Source organism: Conger conger, chromosome 9, assembly GCF_963514075.1.
Source record: "Conger conger chromosome 9, fConCon1.1, whole genome shotgun sequence".
Classification (NCBI taxonomy): domain Eukaryota; kingdom Metazoa; phylum Chordata; class Actinopteri; order Anguilliformes; family Congridae; genus Conger; species Conger conger.
The window spans coordinates 28,352,257-28,376,162 of NC_083768.1; the positions used below are offsets into that span (position 1 = coordinate 28,352,257).

Genomic DNA, 23,906 nt, shown 5'->3' on the forward strand with positions numbered 1-23,906 from the left:
CGACCTGTCGGCCGCCTTCGATACAGTCAACCATGAGATTCTGCTCTCATCGCTGTCTGGGATGGGTGTCACAGGTTCTGCACTCGCTTGGTTTTCCTCCTACCTCTCTGGTCGCTCCTACCAGGTGACTTGGAGGGGCGCACTCTCCGACCCTCAACCCCTACGAACTGGAGTCCCGCAGGGCTCGGTTCTTGGGCCTCTCCTCTTCTCGCTATACACCATGTCTCTTGGTTCTGTTATCTCTTCCCACGGCTTCTCTTATCACTCCTACGCTGATGACACCCAACTCTTCATTTCCTTCCCCCCTGACACCCAAATCACCACACAGATCTCTGCCTGCTTGGCTGATATCTCTGCATGGATGACTTCCCATCACCTGAAGCTCAACCTTGCCAAAACAGAGCTTCTCTACATCCCTGCTAAGTCCTCTCCGTCAATCGACCTCTCACTGACTGTGGAGGACTTTGTAGTTTCCTCCTCCCGTACGGCAAAGAATCTTGGGGTGACTCTTGATAACTGCCTCTCCCTGGCTCCACAAGTATCCTCCACTGCCAGAACCTGCAGGTTCTTTCTGTTTAATATACGCCGCATCCGTCATCTCCTGACGGAGAAAGCCACCCAGCTCCTAGTCCAGGCGCTCGTCATTTCCCGCCTGGATTACTGCAACTCCCTCCTAGCCGGTCTCCCAGCGTGCGCCATCAAGCCCCTCCAGCTGGTCCAGAATGCTGCAGCCCGCTTGATCACCAGTCAGCCCAGGTCGGCTCATGTCACCCCGCTTCTCATTGGCCTCCACTGGCTTCCTATTGCCGCACGCATCCGATTCAAGGCCCTAGTGTTGGCATTTCAGGCTGCTAAGGGGACTGCCCCACATTACATACAATCCCTGATCACTCCCTACTCCCCAGCTAGACCACTCCGGTCTGCCAGCTCTGGTCGCCTTACGATTCCCTCTCTACGGGCACCTGGCGGTCGAGCTGCACGTTCACGCCTGTTTTCCGTTCTGGTTCCTCAGTGGTGGAATGACTTGCCTACCACTGTCAGGACAGCAGAATCCCTCCCCCTATTTCGACGCAGACTCAAAACACACCTCTTCAAACTCTACCTTAGTCCCCCCTCCTGATTTACCCCGCCCCCCCCTTCTGATACCCCTATCCCTGTCTAACCCCCCCCAAAAAAAAAAATAAAAAATAAAAAAAAATAAAAAAAATATTGCACTTATATGACGACTATATGTTTAGAACAGCAGTCCAGGTGTATTTTTCTAGTTCTGGATGTGATGCTTTGACTTGTGGTAGAACCTATGCACTTGTAAGTCGCTTTGGATTAAAAGCGTCTGCCAAATGAATAAAATGTAAATGTAAATATAACTGGGGGTTCATGTCACTTTCAATGTAAATAAAAATTCAGAAATTTCATTTCCAGTGCACTCGTATTAGCCTCTACATTACTTCACAATAGTTGCTCAGTACCAATACCATTTTTATTACTTTCAATCATATTTCGGGTCTTTTTAGAAAACTAAAATATCAGTTATTGGATACTCATAACATAAAACCACTCACTGTAGGAATACTAATTGTCAAACCAGTGCATATTGTTGAACGGCACAGGAAGCAAAAATATTAATCAGGGATCATCAAATCACGGTCCCCAACAGCCAAGAACTGCTGGTTTTCTACCCTCCCTTTACCAGGGAGTCAGGTGTGAAGACAATTTTGCAAATCAGTAGCACTAATTGTTCTGTTAATTACCCCGGAGACAAGAAAATTCTTATCTACCTTATTCTTTCTACTTTAACTACCTTACCTTGATGTCTTTGTATTTAAAATAAGCCCATAGTAGCATGTCAAACTTTAAATTATATATTTAATATATAACTACAGTCAAACATGGTGCTGTAATTTAACCTGTTGACTGTGTTTCAGCTCCTCGGCTTGTGAGGTTCACAGGCAAGCTTAACAACGTAGCAGCGATGGAAGGGAAGGACGCTATCTTCAAGTGCAGTGTGTCCCCGGCTGATGTGAAGGTGAAGTGGCTCCGCAATGGCATGGCTGTCTCCACTGGGCCAAAGTTCAAGATCACACAGGATGGGGCCAGCCACTCACTCACCATTACCTCTGTCAGCCTGGAGGATGCCTGCGAAATCAGCGCTGATGCCGAGGGAAAAACCTCCAAAGCCAATCTTCAAGTGCAGCGTGAGGATAGGCATATTTAACATCCCCTTAACATCCCCTTTCACATATCCCTTTGGAGTCTGTTTCACTTGTTCTTTTGTCTTGCCATTGTATCTTCAATGCTGCCTTTTTCTAACAGGATCTGACTTTTATTTGTATTGTTAACTACAATATCAACTTAAGATGCTAAGATGAATAAGTGATATGAATGATGGCAGATAGGGATGTTGTAGAAAAGCAGGTGTGCAGGCCATCAGCTCGGCACTCTCTGGGTTACCAACTACCAACATGTTGTTCCTGTGGGGAATGTGTCCTTGCAGAGGTGCCTGTGACCTTCAGCAAGAAGCTGGAGAACAGCACGGCACAGGAGCAGCAGGACGTGCGAATGGAGGTGGAGCTCAGCAAGCCCTCAGCTGAGGTCAAGTGGATGAAGAACAGCGTGGTAGTGCAGCCTGGTGGGAACATGGAGATCATTGTTGATGGGGCCCGGCAGACCCTTGTCCTGAAAAAAGTTACTTATGCTGACCGCGGGTACTACTCTTGCGAGACTCTGGATGACAAGACCCAAGCCAAGCTTACAGTGGAAAGTAAGAGCTCTAGGTGACCTGTGGCTGTGAAACGTATGATTGGATTTTCTTCTGACACTTATTGTGGGAGAAAAATATTAAATCCTCACATAAGTCATATGTAGGGACAATAACCTATATGAGTGGTGCAGCATGCTCACTATGAGACTGGGCGAGGCTGTAAGGTATCTTCTGGTGGTTTTCTGTTTTGCAGTGAAGAAAATCCTGGTTGTGAAGGGGCTTCAGGAGGTGAAGGCACATGAGAAGGACACAGTGACTTTTGAGGTGGAGTTGAACCATCCTGATGTTGAGGGCTTCTGGACCAACGATGGAATCAAGCTGAAAGCAGGGTCAAGTTGCCGCATGACCACACGGGGCAAGAAGCATGCCCTCACCCTGTCCAACCTCAAGATGGAGGACGCGGGGATGATCGTTTTCCAGGCTGAAGGGGTGCACACCTCCGGCAGACTCACTGTCACAGGTAGGACTTGCAGACAGGACACTGTTGTCCAAAACATTTTTGTTTCTGACTTTCATTTCTTTCTGAGTAGGCTACATGCTACAGTTTGTAGATGGGGATACATGTGTTGATTTCCTCTTCACTGGAACACTCATTGGCACTGGAGCAGTTTGTCCCTCCGCCTCTTGTTCCTATGTACCTGAAACCTGTCAATTAGTGGCTGCATTTATATGATGAGTTCACAAATGGCTGATGTAAAAGTTGCTAAAGCTCAAGCTATGTGGCCCTGAGCTGCTGTATTTATGTTTTACGAAGGCAATGGGACATTTTTGGTTATGTTTAAACTTTACTGTTATATAGACCGCCGTGTCGTGCTGATTGCCATGTCACCGGTTTAAGCTATAAAGTTTTAGAACTTTGTACTTCGCGAGAAATGGGCTGCTGAAGTTGCCGTTTGTGAGTGCTTGCTGTTCCCAATTGTGTGTAGTTACCATGAGTTTGGGTGGTATGTATAATGTTAGGAAATATTTTAAAACCTCAAAAATGCCATGCTTCGAATGTAAGGTTGTGCATGTGACACATGACAATGGAAAGCCAGTTGAAGGGCATGACTTTGGTGGGTTGTTTCCACAGAGCCTGCAGTGAAGTTCACCAAACAGTTGGAGGATATCAATTCCCCGGAGAAGGAAAAGGTCACTTTAGAGTGTGAGGTCTCCCGAGCCAATGCAGAGGTCAAGTGGTTCAAGGTGGGCCACCCTATCATTATCTGCAATCCATTTTCTGGATTATTATAATTTCTCCTTTCTTTGAGTTATCTGGGCAACTTCAGAGTGTGGGATACATTTCAAGACCATATTTACAGCATTATTTTGAACATATATATAGAATATATTGCTCACATAAATTACAAAAATTACAGCCAAAGGCGGAGGACAAGGATAAAATACACATAACGTGAATAACAATGTGCACAGCACTGCCATGTTTTCTCCAAAATTGAAATATCATGTACATAAAATATTCAGATTTTAAATTCCTGTAAAGTGAAGTTTTAAGTGAAATATGGTGAATTTCCGAATACAGCCGTTTTAACAATCGACACCCTTGTTTAATGTTTGGCAAACAGAAGCGCATCGACTGTTAAAACCCTTCACTTAACCAACATGTAAAATAAATGTATTCAAAATATATAAATGATCAAATACATTTGTTGATATTTGCCTGGAGGCGGCACGGATGGTGCAGTGGGTAGCACTGCCGCCTCACAGCAAGGAGGTCCTGGGTTCGAATCCCTGTCGGCCGGGGCCTCTCTGTGCGGAGTTTGCATGTTCTCCCCGTGTCTGCGTGGGTTTCCTCCGGGTACTCCGGTTTCCTCCCACAGTCCAAAGACATGCATGTTAGGCTGATTGGAGAGTCTAAATTGCCCGTAGGTATGAGTGTGTGAGTGAATGGTGTGTGTGCCCTGAGATAGACTGGCGACCTGTCCAGGGTGTATTCCTGCCTTTCGCCCAATGTATGCTGGGATAGGCTCCAGCCCCCCTGCGACCCTGATCAGGATAAGCGGGTTCAGATAATGGATGGATGGATGGATGGATATTTGCCTGTTGGATCAACATTTATTAAAATGCACAACTCACAATGAATAAAGTTAAGAGCTTTATTAAGTTACAGAATAATCAATGTCTTAATCTAAGGACGAGGGTCAAATACCTTAAACAAATAAGTAACAGACATGCACAGTCAAAATCCTCCTGGAATCAATTTTGAAAATATATAGATTACCAGAGCAGCTGAAAGACAGAATTCCGAGACAGGCTCAGCAGCAGCAGATATCAACCCACCAAATATTCACTATCTTGACTACCTGGAAGTGTCAGTGTGAATAAAGCCAACCAATTCAAGGAAGGCGATCGTTTTATATGCTTGAAAAAACCTCAGCTGGAAACTGGAAGGTGTGGGAGTAGCAGAACTGTCTCAGCTGAAACTAGAAATCTACCTATTAAAGTTCCCTTATGATTGTTGATCAGTATGATATATGATATAGTAAAATGATTTCCGTCTCTTTCTAATGAATACCTTAGGAGGTACACATGCTCAGTTATTGAATATCAGTAAATAAAGATTTTTCTTCTGATTCTAACAAGAAAGGTGATACTTGTAGACAAATAATTGTTAAATGCAGTCAGTTGCAACCTGCACCTTCAAGAAACATATACTCACTGAATTAGGAAGACTATACTACTGCGATGGGTCTCCATTTGCTCTGAAAACAGCAAGATGATGTGTGCTCTTTTTCCTAAACCATAAAGTAATAAACATAATAAACACCAGACAGGGATTAACTGAGCAGGCTACTTTAGTCATGTGGACAATCCAAGTTTGCTAAAATGATAATATAATAATATTATAATATTATATTAATATAATGATTATAAAATCTGAAATAATTTTGTCTGGGTCTGAAAGCCAATTTTAGATTTGGTTGAACTATTTCATTGAGTAAATGGTTGAATCCACAGCTGTAATATCAATCACATATCAATGCTGTACCTTAACTTACTTAGAATGTCAAACTTTGTAATCATGGAATACCGTAAATCCTCAAATTGGGGCCGGGGTCTTTTATTTACTTAGGCTACACAAAGCACAGGCCTTTATTTGGGGCAGGCTTGTATTCGAGGCAGGCCTTTATTTCTTATTAGGCTTCTGTTGTAGAATTTTATTCTTAGAAATAAAGTAAAAGGCTACACTTAAAGTGGGCCAACACTGTTCAACACTTCCTGTAACCGTTCAGAAATCACTTATTGTAGGCTAATCAGGAACACCGTTTGGTAAGTCATAGTGTCAGTCTTAACAGACTTAGTTTATTGCAAATATTCTCAAACACAATAAATCACATGCAAGTCCAGAATCTTCATAAAATAACAACTTGCCAGACACGCCTTCATGAACAATAACAAATTAGCATAGATAACAGCAAGTTAAGGATCTTTTTTTCCTAAGGGGCATTTTATTGTGAGACATGCATTTCGTTCGGAGCAGCATACCGGTAGGCTATCAAAAGATTTTCGCTTTGGTTTGGGATTTAATTTACTTTTGGACTGTTTGATTCTATTGCAAAATGTTGGGACTGATGGGCACTGAAATTTGGGGGGTATTTGATGGTTCACTGTTAAGTTTTATGTAGTTGAAAGAGTGTCGGGATTTCCACCCGTCTGTTTATTGCAAGCCAAGGCAGCCGCTTTCATTCATTCATTGAACGTGCGCTGTGCTGTAAATACATGGAAGCCTTATTGCGTAACCAAGTAGCCTAAATTGAGTTAATTTCCTGATTTACTTTTTATTAAATTCATAGGCTTGAATGCCTCGTGGCAACAATTGTGTTTAAATGTATACTGCTTCAGCCTTTGGCAAGCTACTCAGAAGGGGGCGGCAAGCGACTGGTAGCTTGAGAGCAACGTGTTGGAGACCCATGGTGTAGGACAATGACTTTTCATTGGCAACAGTATGAAACAATGTCTTCTAGTGCTCATGGACTGATAGCCCTACTGGTAGGCAGTATTACCCCGGCTTGTATCTGGGGGCCGGCCTTTATTTATCTGAAACAACCACGCCCCCGGCTATTATCCGAGGCCCGGCTTCAAATTGAATCCTGGACACAATTAGAGGATTTACGATAATGCATTTATGATGCTAAGTGTGCTGCATGGTCCCTTGTGTTCAGGATGACGTTGAGCTGAAGCCAGGGAAGAAGCTTGGCATTCACTCACAAGGCCTCAAGCGCAGCCTGCTGATCCACAAGTGTGCTTACGAAGACCAAGGACTGTACCTCTGCAATGCCACAGATGACAAGACCTCAGCCAAGCTCAAAGTCCATGGTATTTTCATACTGGACTCAATGCTCCTCTCCATACTCATGGAGAGGACATTCTCAGATCTCAATTCCCCACTTATTTCACTATGCCAATAATATTCAATATCACCAACTGCTGTACTAGCTTCTATAATAATTAGCGTACTGTGCATAGTAATCTACATGTTTATGTTTGTGTATAGTAAAATTTAGCAAAAAGCAAATAACATATCTTATCATTGAAGCTAAATTATATTTGCTCCCATTGTGGGAATATCTGTCTGACACTGTCTCTTGCACCCAGCCCGAGACATTCAAGTCGTGAAGAAGCTTGAGGACGTGGAGGTGATGGAGAAGGAGACTGCAGCGTTTGTGTGTGAGATCTCCCACGATGAGGTGGAGGGCCAGTGGCACAAGAACAACAGCAAAATTAAAGTTGGAGATAACATCAAGATGAGACAAGAGGGTGAGCTGGATGGTCGCCATCAGTGACTACATAAAATATATGTAACAAGTAATTCACCCCAAGTGCCTTGCGCGCCAAGCCTTACGGAATTTATATATAAATCAAAATTACAGTAAACTTTACAGCACTGTTCATTATTGGTGATTGAGTACTAAACATAATTAATGACTCCATGATTCTGTCTGTATTGCTTTCCGGATCACAGGTAGAACCTATGTGCTACTGTTTAAGTCTGTGACAGTTGAAGATGCTGCTGAAATCAAATTCACAGCAGAAAAGGCTGAATCAACAGCTAAGTTGAAGGTTAAAGGTAACTGCAACCTTTTTTTGTGTTAACCCAATAAAGTACAGCCAATACAATGCAGCCAGTACTATGTTTGAACACATGAACTGCTCACATACTGTAGCTATTAGTTAAAAACACATTCTGTCAAATCAGTTTGGCTTTTGCTGAGTTCTTTGTGGTTAATAACAGCAGTGTATTGTATAAAGTTTAGAAAAACAACTTGTTTACCGAGATTCCAAACAAATGGCCATGCATTAAAGCTATGAGACTACACGCTGGGTCACATTAACTGGCTAGTTGCTAACCTGGCATATAGCTTGTGCCGTGTTTCCATGGAGACAATATGCCTTGGCCTGTTGCATGTTTCTGTAGTTACTATACTGTATATGTATCTATCTAATCTCATTTGAAGAAGCTAGTGAGTCAGTGGCCTGTAATCATGCCTCCTGCAAAATGTATCTGAAAACATCACAAGCCAGTTATGGTTTGTCCTTGGGAATCAGTGAAGGGAAATAACCATAGGACTAAAATGGGATATGCAAGTTTAATTCAGTTAATTTGCATGTTGAGTTTGTGTTAATTGTTAATTCATTGATTAATTTGTGTTTTGTGAATGAAGGCTACTGGAAGAAAGTATGTCAGGTTCTGAATACAGCATTAATTTAAATAGCATGTAAAAACACTCACACATTCCCTGCACTGTTGTTCAGAACTTATACTTCAAACAACTTGGCTCCTGGTAGAACACATAATTCCATAAGTGAGCAACAGTACAGGATGAATGGTGATGAACCTGCTATGGGATTGGGGTTGTAAGCTTATAGGTTGCACTTGATGGCTTGTTCCGGCTTGCTCTACGGCACGCCACAGCACTGTGGACCCCCTAGCTGACCTCAGTCGGGCTGGCAATCTATGCCTTGCTACATCGCTGTCTTTGCAGAGCTGCCTGTGCGGATTGTCAAGAAGCTCCGGGACAAGATCGCCATGTATAAGCACCGTGGCCACCTGGAGTGCCAAGTGTCTCGGCCCAGCGCCAAGGTCAAGTGGTACAAGAACAAGAAGGAGCTGAAACCCAGCACGAAGCACGAGATCTCAAGCGAAGGCATCTACAGGAAGCTAACCATCAACAATGTGGACTCTGCTGATGAGGACACCTACACCTGTGATGCCGGCGATGACCAGACCTCCTGCAAACTGCTCGTGGAGGGTAAAGGGGGGCATTTCCCTGTACAGGGTGGGTGGGATGGTTAGGGTGGGAACAAAGCTATCCAGATAAAGGAGTTTGCTAAAGTTGGCTAGTTATATGATTCCAGTGATCATATAACTAGCCAAGCCACTGAGGCTTGTCACTACTGACAGCCTCAGTGGCCCCAAATTTTATTAGAATTTCTTCACCATTGAACTGGACGTTCAAGCTCAATACCAATTGGAGCTCTATCTCCAAACGAAACAAACATAGGAAAAAACCCAAACAAACAGAGCAAAGAAAACGCAACAAGCACTGCTTCTGGGAATACTGAACAACGTGATTCATCCTGTTGTTGCATCCATGAATTGGTCCCTGGTGTAGAAAGTAGGTCCTGTTCTGACATGCCCTCCCCCCCCCCCCATCGCAGAGCAAGCCATTAGCATTGTGCGACAGCTGAGTGCGGTGGAGGTGACGGAGCCTGCCTCAGCGCGCTTTGAGGTGGAGATCAGCATAGCAGCAGTGAAGCCGCCCAAGTGGACTCTGAGCGGAGAGCCACTCACGAGCGGCGCAAACGTGGAAATAGACCACGAGGGCGCGGTGCACACCCTGACCCTCAAGAAGACCAAGCCTGCCATGTCCGGCCCCGTGCAGTTCACGGCTGGGAAGAGCAAGTCTGTGGCCCAACTCACTGTGAAAGGTTAGAAGCATCCACTTGCCTGAGCAGACGGAAAAATGCCATTGTTTTTTCCATGGAAATCCACTGTGCTTTTTTAGCATTTCCAATTTAAAGAGCGAAAAGTAGGGCATTAACATACCAGATTATCAAATCCAGTGGACATTTGGTGCATTGACCCTGTTTAACACAAATTGTCTCCTGGGAATGTCTCAGCTTCTTGTTTGTTGAATTTGCAAGTCAGTGGTCTGGTAGTTTACGGCTTTATGTGTAATCCATTAATCTACTTTGTAATGTCTGGTAGAACTACTATAAATCATTTTGTTTGATTGGCCTAATCCTACTGTACATAATTATGTATTGGACATTTGTCATTTTTAAATATTGTGCTTTCAGCTTGTGATAGGACCTTTGCTATTTTGGAATAGCAGGTTCACATTAATTACATCCATTATCTTACTTCATTACCATCCATTTGATTACGAGACAAAAACACAACTGAATGTTTTTTAGTCTGTGAATGTTGGCTCTTGCGTTTCGCCGGATACTATAGGAGCCAATGTGTAGTGACAATTCCTGATTATTTTAAACATTTTGTTCAGAGCGCCCCCTGGAGGTTGTACATCCATTAAAAGATACAACATCTAAGGAGAAAGAGTCAGTCACTCTCAGCTGCAAGTTTTCAGCCCCACCAAAGGAGGTATGCTGGTTCAAAAGTGAAACGGCCCTGGAGAGCTCTGGCAAGTACAGCATGAAGCAGGACCAGAGCCGCATGGAGCTGACCATCCACAACCTGTCCGGAGGGGATTCCGGGGAATACCGCTGTGTGGTCGGAGCCTCAGAGAGCAAGGCTACTCTCACTGTGCAAGGTCAGAACCCCCCCCCCCCCCTTTTTTTTACAAGGGAATTTTCTGTCCAAAATGTAGTTTCAACTCACCAGGAATAATTCCATTACAAAATATAAACAAAGTAACTAGGAAAGCTCTACCGTAACGAAGATATGCTAATCAGAATGAGCAGATCACCAATATTTTGTTTTCAGATTTCAACTGTGACATGTTAAATGCTGAAATGTACACTATTTCATTTCAATATTTGGTAAATCACTTTTCAGATAAACTAGTATTTAAATTGAAATATTTCATTTTGATATATTTCATATTTTATTTTGAAAGGACATACTTTTAGAATAACAAATATATACAGTACAATACACCTTGTATCATTGCAATACTGCAAATATTACAGTATGTTTTTCAAAGAGCCCTTATCATGCCCATGAAGATAGCTTAACCTCCTAAGACCCGCACTCTTTTTTGGTATGCATTTTTAATTTCTCTTTGCTATTTGGGCTGATTGGGACCTGATAAGTATAAAAACTAAGCATCATCTTTTGACATGATGTAGTTTTTGAGAAAAATGATGTCCACATATGTGGACTCTCGGTCTGAATTCCCATAGAACACAATAAAAATGTCCCAAAATGTGGAGTCCACGCATGTGTACGCCAGGTCTTAGGAGGTTAAATACAAGATAGCTATGTATTCCCAAGAATTTAAATTACTGTAAGATTTCAGCACTTATTACTAAATATGCTATATGTTTTCTGTGAAATTATTTCTTGCTCCCCTCTAATTGTGGGGCCCCAGTCCGGGATGTGAAGTTCACCAAGCACCTGCAGGACCTAGAGGTGGAGGAGGACTCTGATGCCACGCTCACCTGTGAGGCAAACTATGCTGACGAGGAGGTGCAGTGGCTGCTGAACGGAACGCCGCTCTGTACCAACGACGTCAACGAGATTCGACACGTAGGCAAGGCCCACACCCTCACCCTCAAAAACCTGGCTCCCCACGATGGAGGGACCATCACCGTCACTGTTCGGGAAATCAGCGAATCTGCCACCCTCAAGGTCAAAGGTTAGGACAGAACTCTGCTATTAATCCATTTGTAAGAAGTACAGGGCACCTTGCCATACAGCTTGTTTACAGGTTCAAGACTTTGATAGATGTGACATGCTTTGGGTTGGGATAGAAGAGCTATTCATTAGACTGTTCATGAGATTCTTCCTCATTGATACTGAGGTAGTAGGATAAAGTAGGATAAATAGGTAGGTTCGTATGCTGTCTTATTGATCCTTGAATTTGGGGGCATAATAAATGTGGGAACCCCGTCTTTGTCTCTTTAGAGAAGCTGGCAGTGTTTCTGAAGTCCCTGGACGATGTGGTGGGAGAGGAGAAGGGGACAGTCACCTTGAAGTGTGAGGCATCCAAGCCTAGAGTCTCCCCAGTGTGGAAGAAAGATGGTGTGGTCCTGGCAGCCAGTGACAAGTACGAGCTGCTGCACTCTGGGAAGTCTCTGGGACTGACCATTCATGACCTCACCCAGGATGACGCGGGAGAGTACACATGCGATCTCGGCACCGATCTGGCCAAGTCCAAAGTCACTGTGCAAGGTGTGTTGACCATTTTGACGATTCTATTCATTCGGGCTGGTTGACAAGTAATAATGAGGCAACCGACAATATGGGAGCTCACACTGCGTTTAATGAATGATGCCACTAAATACACCAAGAAGTAAATAAAAGTACACAGAAATGTCATAATTATTGAATGGCCTTAAATGGCACTGATCAAGCCTTTTAGCTTTATCAGTGGGGCGTTACAGTTTATGACATTTTATTGATATATTGGTGGTTGGTTGTTTATTGTTTTCATGTGTTCCCTGGCCACAGACTTGACCATTGGCATCACCAAACGTCTGAAAACGGCAGAAGTGAGGGAGGGTGAGCCCTGCAGCTTTGAGTGCATCCTGTCCCGTGAGAGCACAGAGGAGTGCTCCTGGACTGTGAATGGTCAGAATGTGGTCAACGGCGGCCGCTTCCAGGTTTCCAGCAAGGGTCGCAAATACACACTGAATATTCAAGACGTGTCCGCCAGCGACGTTGGGGAGATAGTCTTCACCATCAAGAACCTGACCTCCAAGACAACGCTGTCTGTCAAAGGTGAGCTGTTTGCTCGCCCTCCCAGGATTCTGAGGTCTTTCTAGGATTAATGGTAATTAAGTAAATCGACACTGTCATACCTTACAAAACCAAATTTTATTCCTGTTACCATCACTATGTATAACTTTTTCCTAAATCGTGCACGGCTTTATGGAGGATGACATAACATATGGTACAGTAAGATGCTTTGCTCAAGAGGGACATGCAGTAACAAATATAACAACTTAATGTCATCTCTTAAAGATCCAAATTCTTCCTTTGTAATGATGTCATGCTGTGACAGTGGAAGCATTATGGGGACAATGAAATGTGATTGGTTCATGAAAGGCCGTCAAAGTGAGGGCTGAAATATGATTGGTGCAGGGAAGGCCGTCAAAGTGAGCAGGGAGCTGCAGGACACGTGTGTGGCCCCAGGAGAGGACGCCGAGTTCACCTGTGAGGTCACGCAGCCCGGGGCCCCCATCAAGTGGTCCAAAGACGGGAAGGCCATCCGAAGGAGCAATAAGTATGACATCAGCCAGGACGGCTGCCTCGCCAAGCTGCTCATCCACAGCACCACCACCAGGGACTCTGGGGAGTACTCCTGCGAGGTGGACAGTGCAGCCAGCACTAGGGCCAAACTGGAAGTCAAAGGCAAGCACAGCTCCTTTACTTCATTTACTTTATCACATCAATTGCATGCATTTTGTAAAATGAATCACTCACCCGCTTGGGTATTTATCCTTTTATTAATTGTGCTGTACAGTAACTGTGAAATTGAAAATTTTTTGCATTTGTTTCTAAGCCATATTCTTCAACATGATGATGATGAATATGCATCAGTGTATATCTAAAATATATATATTTTTTTCCCATCTTCCTTCATGTAATGGTGTAAGACTGTACTTAAAGCTCAGCAGCCCCCCATTCCCAGTTGTTCTCTGATCTATAGTTAGACTGTACTTAAATGCAGCATTTTCCTCTTTCTATTCAGTTCTCTAGTCTATAATAAGCCTGCTTAAATGCTGCAGTTCCCCCCCCTACAGTTCTCTCGTCTCCAGTAAAACTGTACTTAAATGCTGCAGTTTCCCCCCCTCCCCCTACAGTTCTCTACTCTCCAGTAAAACCGTACTTAAGTGCTGCAGTTCCCTCCCCCTCTCTCCACAGTTCTCAGGTCTCCAGTAAGACTGTACTTAAAATGCTGCAGTTCCCTCCCCCTCCCCATAGTTATCTGGTCTACAGGACTGTAACTGAATGCTGCAGTTCCTCTCCCCCATTCCTGCTGTTCTCCAGTCCCCAGCCAGCCTGCACTTGCAGCACTGCGGGTCTCTCCCTCCCTCTACAGTTTTGCGGTATCCCTTTTTTGCAGAGCTGGACCTGCACTTCAGCAAGCCGCTGCAGGATGCCGAGGCAGAGGAGAAAGGCACGGTTACGCTGGAGTGCGAGACGGCCAGCCCCGCCGCCAGGGTTACCTGGCTGAAGGGGATGGCGGAGCTGCGAGCGGGCGAGAGGTATGAGATGAAGAAGCAGGGCACCCTCCTCTCCCTCACCATCAAGGAGCTGCAGAAAAGTGACAGTGACGCCTACTGCTGCGACGTGGGGACCGCCCAGAGCAGGGCCAGGCTGACGGTGCAAGGTAAGGCCCTGGTGTGGGGGGAGGCGGGGCTAAGTGGAGAACCACCCACCATGCTGAATTCACAAATTAATTAGAAATTTACAATAGGAGAGGAAGCTGCCTTTTGTGATCGTTGATGAAAGTACTAAAAGAGTGCTGTAGTTTAAATTGAGAAATAAGCCAGGCCAACTTGACAAATGTCGCAGCATGTTGAGGGCTTTGTACTTTTGGTTGTACTCCTGACTGCTTAGGAAGCTGACAGGGGTGTAAAACAGTGCCAACTTGTATTAATTTATTTGGTTTGATTCATTTAAATACATGTAAAAGACATGATTAGATTTGAAAAATGTATACTGTAGGAGAACAGAGTTTGTTCATTTGTAACTGCAGCTCTCCCTGCACTGCTTGTGTTGGAGCGGGAATATTTCTCAAATAATCCACTTTGTACAAAAATGACACGGCCATAATTTATCATGCTTGCTGGAAGCTGTGAGGATATCCTGTGACCACTAATAAGATTTCTTTGGCCATTTCTGTTTTGTGCCTTGTATCCGTAAGTTGCCTTCTCGTTTTGTTGTTCTGTTTTTGTTCGCTTTAAATGTTATTGTTTGTATTCCATTCATATTTTCTTGCCTTTTAATAATGTATCTGTTATCTCTGTCAAACTGTTGTCTTGTCGCTGTGCTGTGCATTCAGTTATCTTGCTTTTCTTGTTCTGTTGTTGTTAGCTTTAAATGTTATTGTTTGTATTGCATTCATATTTTCTTGCCTTTTAATAACTGATCTGTTATCTCTGTCAAACTGTTGTCTTTTCGCTGTGCTGTGCATTCAGTGATCTTGCTGTCAGCATCTTGTTCCCACTGTTGTTCTAAAGCAAGGATCACATCCTCGAGGGCTGAGAGCTGCTGGTTTTCCACCCTCCTTTTACTTGAGAATAGTCCTAATTGTTCAGTTAATTACCTGGGAGAAAAGAAAACTAGTTTGATTCTGTTATTCAAAGGTAAACTCCTCCCTCTTCATATCAGCCCAGTCACCACTCCCGGAGCATTGCATTCTTCCCTCCCATTCCAAACACCTGTGGCATCTTCTGCAATGTATTATGGACAGGTTACAATCACAGAAGAAATGAAAGAAAATACCAAGCCACAGCTTGTTTCTCCCAAGGTAATCCAAAAAACAAATCCCAAAAAAAGAAGACAGCCAAATGTTCCCAATTTAAAAATGAAATTTAAAAATGACAGAAGAGCTGTAGGACCAAGAATTCCAGGCTCTGTGCGAACCAAACACCAAGAAACAGCAGCCCCAGATGCAAGGTTCAGATGCCAAGAGCAGATATCCACCCCTCCACCCACCCTGCAGATGTTAATCCAGCAGATGTAAACATCAAGTAAAGAAAGGCCCACATTGTGTTCAGTTGAAAGAGGGGGGGGGAAAGCCCCCTCTTCTCATGGACCATCCATACTTAGGTCAGGGGAGGATGCATGGCATGATTGGGTGAGGTGAGAGGTGTGGAAGGGGTGTCAGGACTGGTTCATCTAAAAGTTGATAAATTTACTTGTTGTATGTTGTTGGTATTATTATCAAAGGATTCATGGCTTTAGCCAATAGACCAAACATGAATACTTCACCTCAGTTGGTTGATACCTATTCAATAATGGAAATTGTCTTCTGTCAGAGGTGACATTTCTTGGTACATAATTGTGAAATCCAGCTAAGAGTAATCTCCAACTTCAGACAAAATATTTTCCATATGGCAAGACTAAATCGTACCATGCTGGTCTTTACTTTAAACTGGAACTGCTTCTAAAAATGTGAATTACAACTGGCAGACCCCAACAATCATTATCTAACATTATGACTTTCAACTGATGATCTCACTGGAATGTCTTAGATTGGCATTCAGACTTAAAATTAAAAACTGTGGCCAGCTTGTATATCGAGATAAGTCCCTTGGCGTGACTTTATTTGCCTATCCACATTCTTTTTATATCTGCGGGGAGAAAGGAGAGATTGAGAGAGAAACAAACAACATTCTTGTAGTTAAAATTGGAAAGCACATTGAAATATGTTAAACCATCTGCCCCAAAGCAAACATTTTCACACTGATTCATAAAATAATATCCCCACTTGTTTTGGAGGGGAAGGTGATATTTATCTTATTAATTACTGCAGTGACACACAGATGTAAAAGTGCGGTGGTTTGATGAATTGGTAACACTCGGATAGGACATTACCAGTCTGTATGGCCATGGACATATTCACTCAGTATTTAGCTTTGTTTGTAATGGCACACTGGTGGACGCTGGCAGGTGGCTCATTCTGCTAAAGCTTTTTAGCATAAAATGGCCCACAGACGAATCATTGAATTACAGTATGCCTGTGCCAATGCTACAGTTGTGACTGTGACCGGCTGACATTACATAACTTGCTGTAGTGTTTGCTAAGGAGAGGGATTCAAATGTCATTGCGCAAAAGTGAATCCTTTGGTTAACCAGACACCTGGAGTCTGTATTGACTATGGATGAACCAGACACATAACCGATGATAGACTGGACAGCTCAGTTGCTGGCTACAGTATAATGAGCAGCATTCCAAAATTGAGGCTTGTGAATGAGATTCAGCAAAATGGGAGAAATAAAAATGAGGGTTGATAAAAATTGTTCAGTATTTGTATTAAATGTATGCTTTCATGTACCTTTGAATCTTATATTGTTACATACCAGTACAGGCAGTAGCTATAATCTTTAGACTGGGCATTGATTTGAATGCTGTTGAATTGTGCTGTGTGATTTTAACACACCATATTAAAGGAGGGTGGCAGGCACTAAAATCAGGCACTGGAGCACCTCGTGCAATGTCTAAATTGTGGATCAAACAAACCCAGCTGCGCACTGTTAAGATTTTCTGTGTCATGCATGTGCCGGCTTCCTGTAAATTTCAGAAAGACCCATCTCTATTACCAAAGAGCTGAAGGACTGTGAGGCTAAAGAAGGAGAGGACTTGGTCCTGTCGTGTCAGACCTCAAAGAGCTGCGATGTCCAGTGGTACAAGGATGGGATCTTGATACAGGACACCTCCAAGCGCCAGACCATTCGATCGGACACCAAGGCTACACTGACCATCCGCGGGGTGGGGGAGAGGGATGCGGGCACGTACAAGTGTGAAGCCGGAGGAGCCAAAACCGAGGCCCGGGTAACCGTGAAGGGTAAGGACAGAGCCAGCCCAGGAACCGCACAGTGCTGGAACCCTGTGTCACATTTCTTATTGATCCCTGATTGTGACATCATCCAACCTTGTGACCTCCTCCCTCACATGCATCAGACAACTAGCATCTTCACCCCTTGGTTTCACACTAAACCTCCATGTGGATCCATTCATAGATTAGCTGAGTTTGTTGCTTTATTGATAGGTGATAGTCAACTGTTTTACTATTATGTCACTATATATATATATTTTGGTTTATAGTTTAATGCTTATTGTCAGGGTGCCCTGGGATGGTATATATTTTGTAGCTATAAATGGTATTCTAATGAGAATCATGGATATCGCAGTGGTCCTTCAGTGTATACATGTCACAAACATTAGAGTAATGTTTGCGTTGTGTTTGCGTTGATAAAGTAAATATGACATCTTGAAAAGACTGTTCTTAGCCAAACTAAAGTCTCACTTCAGTATTGAATGATAATAGGTCATGGAAATATAATAAAATAATATTTCTGGAAAAAGCTTTCAGGTAAGGAGATCATTAGCCCTGTCCTGGTAAAAATGTTTAGTTCCATTTTCTTCACCATGCTACTGTCCAGTCAGGAGAAACAACATATTCAAAGCCATTAGAGGGAAATGTAGAAGAACCCCAGACAAAAACAATCTTTCAAGGGTTTCTTTCTGTTACTTTCCTTTATATAATTAAGCAAAAGCAATTCTGGTAGTGTTGAAGATCATCAGATCACAAAATCATAAATGTTCCACATCCAGGCATCACCAAAGAGGCTTTATGTGATCTAATTGAAGTTATCACATCCCCCCTTCCAAGAAGATGTCATATCACTCATTTGAAAGTATTGAATTGAAGGCTTGTTTTTTTTTTTTATCTCGAACCCAAACTGCCAATTGTAGCTCTTCCGGCTGAGTTTGTACAAAAGCTGAAGAACCAGCAGGCCACAGAGGGAGGAAGTATTACCCTGTGCTGTGAGTTCTCCAAACCTCAAGCACAGGCACAGTGGAAGAAGGGAGCCCATGTGTTAACATCTGGAGACAGATACAACATAAAGCAGAGTGATAAAACCTTTGAGCTGAAGATCAGCAGAGTGAAGCCAGAAGACTCTGGAGACTACAGCTGTGAATGTGAAGACCAAAAGACTATAGCAAACATCATCGTCGATGGTAGGAAGGCATCATTGTGTTCCCTTTTCTTCCCAACACAGAGTCCTGTTTTGCATTCCTTCAAAATTGTGTTTCTTCGAATTGTCCAAGCCTGTGATGTTCAGACAATAGTATGAGGACATTTGAATTACGAGTACAGTATTTCTGTGACCTGTCACCTATACATATGCATGAATTTAGTGCATGTGTCATGCCTGTTGTATTCATTTCACCTGCTGTTTTGACAATGTTTTTCTGCTTACTTATACTTGTATACTTGTCTTTTAGTGTCTTTCAATGTTTTTAAGAAAAAGGAAAATGACTTGGAATAATATCTTATTTTCTAGTGCTCTACAGACATAATCTCTCTTTTTCTTTTGTAATCCCCTGGCTCTACGCTTTATTCTTTGACAGCACAATATTTTGCAGTGTATCAATATACTTATTTTTATACATTTTGAGGTTTTGAGGTTTTTATCTATAAATGTTTTATTGTTTGTTGTCATCGTTGCCATCTACTTCAGAAAGTTTTTGGATTGGGAATTATTTGCCAACTGTTGTTTGACTTGCTTCTCAAAATCAACCAATGGTTTCCCAGCGGTCCCTGTCACCTTCAAGAAAGAGCTGAAGAACCAGGAGGGTGAGGAGGGGACCAGTGTAACCCTGCACTGTGAGCTCTCTAAACCTGGAGCCTCAGTGGAGTGGAGGAAGGGAAGAGAGGTGCTGAAGTCGGGAGACAAATATAAGATGAAGCAGAAGGACTCTTCCGTAGAGATGAAGATCTGCAATCTGAAAACTGAAGACTCTGGAGACTACAGCTGTAGCTGTGGAGACCGCAGGACTACAGCCAGTGTCAGTGTCAAGGGTACGAAGTCTACTTTCTTCTTTTTCTTGTGAATCTGCAGAGGAATCCCCGTCACTCTGGTTTGGGAATCCATCACAGCAAATTGATTTAATTCGCTGAAGTATTTAGCTTTTTGTGAGGACTGTCAATTTCACATTCTAGACTATAAGGCATTTTGCATTGATATTTCAATCATTAAGTTTGCAGGTTTTCATTTCCTATGTGATGGGTTGCATATCTTGCTTAGCGAACACTAGATGTTCTTGCATATATTGGCTCATGGCTGCTATCAGCATGGTGTATCTGCAGATGTGTAGGCTGTTGGTGTAGTGATTCACCCATGCGTATGGTTCCTCAGCATTGCCCATCACATTCATTCGAGAGCTGAAAAACCAGGAGTGTGATGAGGAGGGTAGCGTAACCCTGCACTGTGAGCTCTCTAAACCTGGAGCCTCCGTGGAGTGGAGGAAGGGAAGAGAGGTGCTGAAGTCTGGAGACAAATATAAGATGAAGCAGAAGGACTCTTCTGTAGAGATGAAGATCTGCAATCTGAAAACTGAAGACTCTGGAGACTACAGTTGTACCTGTGGAGACCGCAGGACTACAGCCAGCATCAGTGTCAAGGGTACGAAGTCTGCTTTCTTCTCTTTCTTGTGAATCTGCAGAGGAATCCCCGTCACTCTGGTTTGGGAATCCATCATAGCAAATTGGTTACATTTCCTTAAGTATTTAGCTTTTTGTGAGGACTGTCAATTTCACATTCTAGACTGTGAGGCATTTTGCATTGATATTTCAATCATTAAGTTGGCAGGTTTTCATTTCCTATGTGATGGGTTGCTTATCTTGCTTAGCAAAACCTCAATGTTCTTGCATATTTTGGCTCATGGCTGCTATCAGCATGGTGTATTTGGAGACATGTAGCCTGTTGAGTGTTGTGATTTACCCATGCGTATGGTTCCTCAGCATTGCCCATCACATTCACACGAGAGCTGAAAAACCAGGAGTGTGATGAGGAGGGTAGCGTAACCCTGCACTGTGAGCTCTCTAAACCTGGAGCCTCAGTGGAGTGGAGGAAGGGAAGAGAGGTTCTGAAGTCTGGAGACAAATACAAGATGAAGCAGAAGGACTCTTCTGTAGAGATGAAGATCTGCAATCTGAAAACTGAAGACTCTGGAGACTACAGCTGTAGCTGTGGAGACCGCAGGACTACAGCCAGTGTCAGTGTCAAGGGTAGGAAGTCAGCTTTCTTCTCTTTCTTGTGAATCTGCAGAGGAATCCCTGTCACTCTGGTTCGGGAATCCATCACAGCAAATTGATTTAATTCGCTGAAGTATTTCGCTTTTTGTGAGGACTGTCAATTTCACATTCTAGACTGTGAGGCATTTTGCATTGATACTTTAATGATTAAGTTTGCAGGTTTTCATTTCCTATGTGATGGGTTGCATATCTTGCTTAGCGAACACTAGATGTTCTTGCATATTTTGGCTCATGGCTGCTATCAGCATGGTGTATCTGCAGATGTGTAGCCTGTTGAGTGTAGTGATTTACCAATGCGTATGGTTCCTCAGCATTGCCCATCACATTCATTCGAGAGCTGAAAAACCAGGAGTGTGATGAGGAGGGTAGCGTAACCCTGCACTGTGAGCTCTCTAAACCTGGAGCCTCCGTGGAGTGGAGGAAGGGAAGAGAGGTGCTGAAGTCTGGAGACAAATATAAGATGAAGCAGAAGGACTCTTCTGTAGAGATGAAGATCTGCAATCTGAAAACTGAAGACTCTGGAGACTACAGCTGTAGCTGTGGAGACCGCAGGACTACAGCCAGTGTCAGTGTCAAGGGTACGAACAGTCAGCTTTCTTCTCTTTCATGTAAATCTGCAGAGGAATCCCTGACACTCTGGTTTGGGAATCCATCACAGCACATTAGTTACATTTGCTGAAATATTTAGCTTTTTGTGAGGACTGTCAATTTCACATTCTAGACTGTGAGGCATTTTGCATTGATATTTCAATGATTAAGTTTGCAGGTTTTCATTTTCTGTGTGATGGGTTGCTTATCTTGCTTAGTGTATCCTAAATTTTCTTGCATATTTTTGCTCATGGCTGCTATTAGCATGGTGTATCTGCAGATGTGTAGGTTGTTGGTGTAGTGATTTACCCATGCGTATGGTTCCTCAGCATTGCCCATCACATTCATTCGAGAGCTGAAAAACCAGGAGTGTGATGAGGAGGGTAGCGTAACCCTGCACTGTGAGCTCTCTAAACCTGTAGCCTCAGTGGAGTGGAGGAAGGGAAGAGAGGTGCTGAAGTCTGGAGACAAATATAAGATGAAGCAGAAGGACTCTTCTTTAGAACTGAAGATCTGCAATCTGAAGCCTGAAGACTCTGGAGACTACACCTGTGCCTGTGGAGACCGCAGGACTACAGCCAGTGTCAGTGTCAAGGGTACGAAGTCTGCTTTCTTCTCTTTCTTGTGAATCTGCAGAGGAATCCCCGTCACTCTGGTTTGGGAATCCATCACAGCAAATTGATTTAATTCGCTGAAGTATTTAGCTTTTTGTGAGGACTGTCAATTTCACATTCTAGACTATAAGGCATTTTGCATTGATATTTCAATCATTAAGTTTGCAGGTTTTCATTTCCTATGTGATGGGTTGCTTATCTTGCTTAGCAAAACCTCGATGTTCTTGCATATTTTGGCTCATGGCTGCTATCAGCATGGTGTATTTGGAGACATGTAGCCTGTTGAGTGTAGTGATTTACCCATGCGTATGGTTCCATAGCATTGCCCATCACATTCACTCGAGAGCTGAAAAACCAGGAGTGTGATGAGGAGGGTAGCGTAACCCTGCACTGTGAGCTCTCTAAACCTGGAGCCTCAGTGGAGTGGAGGAAGGGAAGAGAGGTTCTGAAGTCTGGAGACAAATATAAGATGAAGCAGAAGGACTCTTCTGTAGAGCTGAAGATCTGCAATCTGAAAACTGAAGACTCTGGAGACTACAGTTGTAGCTGTGGAGACTGCAGGACTACAGCCAGCGTCAGTGTCAAGGGTACGAACAGTCAGCTTTCTTCTCTTTCATGTGAATCTGCAGAGGAATCCCTGTCACTCTGGTTTGGGAATCCATCACAGCACATTAGTTACTTTTGCTTAAGTATTTAGCTTTTTGTGAGGACTGTCAATTTGATATTCTAGACTGTGAGGCATTTTGCATTGATATTTAAATCATTAAGTTGTCAGGTTTTAATTTCCTATGTGATGGGTTGCTTATCTTGCTTAGCGAACCCCAGATGTTCTTATATTTTCGCTCATGGCTGCTATTAGCATGGTGTATCTGCAGATGTGTAGGTTGTTGGTGTAGTGATTTACCCATGCGTATGGTTCCTCAGCATTGCCCATCACATTCATTCGAGAGCTGAAAAACCAGGAGTGTGATGAGGAGGGTAGCGTAACCCTGCACTGTGAGCTCTCTAAACCTGGAGCCTCAGTGGAGTGGAGGAAGGGAAGAGAGGTGCTGAAGTCTGGAGACAAATATAAGATGAAGCAGAAGGACTCTTCTGTAGAGCTGAAGATCTGCAATCTGAAGCCTGAAGACTCTGGAGACTACACCTGTGCCTGTGGAGACCGCAGGACTACAGCCAGTGTCAGTGTCAAGGGTAAGGGCAGATGGCCTACAGTTTTTTTCCTTTTGCAAAAGTTTGGGCTGGATTTGTTGTTTAACAATAAAACTATATTTTACTGCACAAAAAGCACATTTACTGTATTAGTGCATCAGTGCACAAGAAGAAAGTCTGAATCTGTAAATAACTTCAGTGTTTGTCAGTCAGTCTTTGTTAAGTGTTTGTGTTTGTGTGTGGGTGTTTTGTCTGTTTTTGCATGTTTTTTTGTCTTTTTGTAGTCCCCCAATTTTAGGGGACCAAAAGTAATTGGACACTTGGCTTCTCAGTTGTTTCTGACTACTCACGTGTATTCGATCGCTTCCTCCATGCTGATATAAGTAGCTTTCAGTATCTTCTCTTGATTCTAGCTCTTTTAATTGCCTTTGGAGTCTGTTATTGCCGTTTATAAACATGAGGACCAGAGTTGAGCCCAAAGACTGTCAAGGAAGCCATTATGAGGCCGTGAAATAAGAAGAAACAATAGGCTTATGCAAATAAACAGTGTTGAACTTCGTTCTATCTTTGTCAGTACAGCACAGTATTCAAAACGATGCACTAGTCTGTATTTGTACTTCCGACAACCGCTGCTTTTGCACAGTCTGGTTTCAATATTGCCATGACATCCTGAAACAACCCTGCTGCAGTCTGCCCAGTAGATCAGTTTCTGTCCATTAGAATTGAGATGTTTTTTCTGAGGACCTTAAATTGTGACTTGAGAGGACATGTGCTTCGTACTCACCTTGGTGAAATTTTTTTTGGATTTTATCATCTCACAGTAGGTCTCT

The 23,906-nt window shown here is 43.3% G+C and overlaps 1 protein-coding gene across 46 annotated transcripts in view; it reads left to right on the forward strand.

Moving 5' to 3' along the window:
* obscnb (obscurin, cytoskeletal calmodulin and titin-interacting RhoGEF b) overlaps nucleotides 1-23,906 on the forward strand; it is a 124,300-nt gene that overhangs the window by 40,947 nt on the left and 59,447 nt on the right. For 42 of the 46 annotated variants that reach the window (XM_061253694.1, XM_061253717.1, XM_061253720.1 and 39 more), the window contains 24 exons: nucleotides 1,926-2,195; nucleotides 2,495-2,761; nucleotides 2,955-3,221; nucleotides 3,834-3,946; nucleotides 6,925-7,078; nucleotides 7,358-7,519; nucleotides 7,725-7,829; nucleotides 8,746-9,012; nucleotides 9,422-9,691; nucleotides 10,270-10,536; nucleotides 11,317-11,583; nucleotides 11,853-12,119; nucleotides 12,399-12,668; nucleotides 13,032-13,301; nucleotides 14,017-14,283; nucleotides 17,204-17,467; nucleotides 18,379-18,645; nucleotides 19,223-19,489; nucleotides 19,827-20,093; nucleotides 20,432-20,698; nucleotides 21,037-21,303; nucleotides 21,643-21,909; nucleotides 22,248-22,514; nucleotides 22,852-23,118. In XM_061253694.1, the coding sequence (XP_061109678.1) occupies nucleotides 1,926-2,195; nucleotides 2,495-2,761; nucleotides 2,955-3,221; nucleotides 3,834-3,946; nucleotides 6,925-7,078; nucleotides 7,358-7,519; nucleotides 7,725-7,829; nucleotides 8,746-9,012; nucleotides 9,422-9,691; nucleotides 10,270-10,536; nucleotides 11,317-11,583; nucleotides 11,853-12,119; nucleotides 12,399-12,668; nucleotides 13,032-13,301; nucleotides 14,017-14,283; nucleotides 17,204-17,467; nucleotides 18,379-18,645; nucleotides 19,223-19,489; nucleotides 19,827-20,093; nucleotides 20,432-20,698; nucleotides 21,037-21,303; nucleotides 21,643-21,909; nucleotides 22,248-22,514; nucleotides 22,852-23,118 (5,883 nt within the window). The remainder of the gene's footprint in view (nucleotides 1-1,925; nucleotides 2,196-2,494; nucleotides 2,762-2,954; nucleotides 3,222-3,833; nucleotides 3,947-6,924; nucleotides 7,079-7,357; nucleotides 7,520-7,724; nucleotides 7,830-8,745; nucleotides 9,013-9,421; nucleotides 9,692-10,269; nucleotides 10,537-11,316; nucleotides 11,584-11,852; nucleotides 12,120-12,398; nucleotides 12,669-13,031; nucleotides 13,302-14,016; nucleotides 14,284-17,203; nucleotides 17,468-18,378; nucleotides 18,646-19,222; nucleotides 19,490-19,826; nucleotides 20,094-20,431; nucleotides 20,699-21,036; nucleotides 21,304-21,642; nucleotides 21,910-22,247; nucleotides 22,515-22,851; nucleotides 23,119-23,906) is intronic. The other 4 variants (XM_061253723.1, XM_061253742.1, XM_061253718.1 and 1 more) reach the window with 3 other exon arrangements.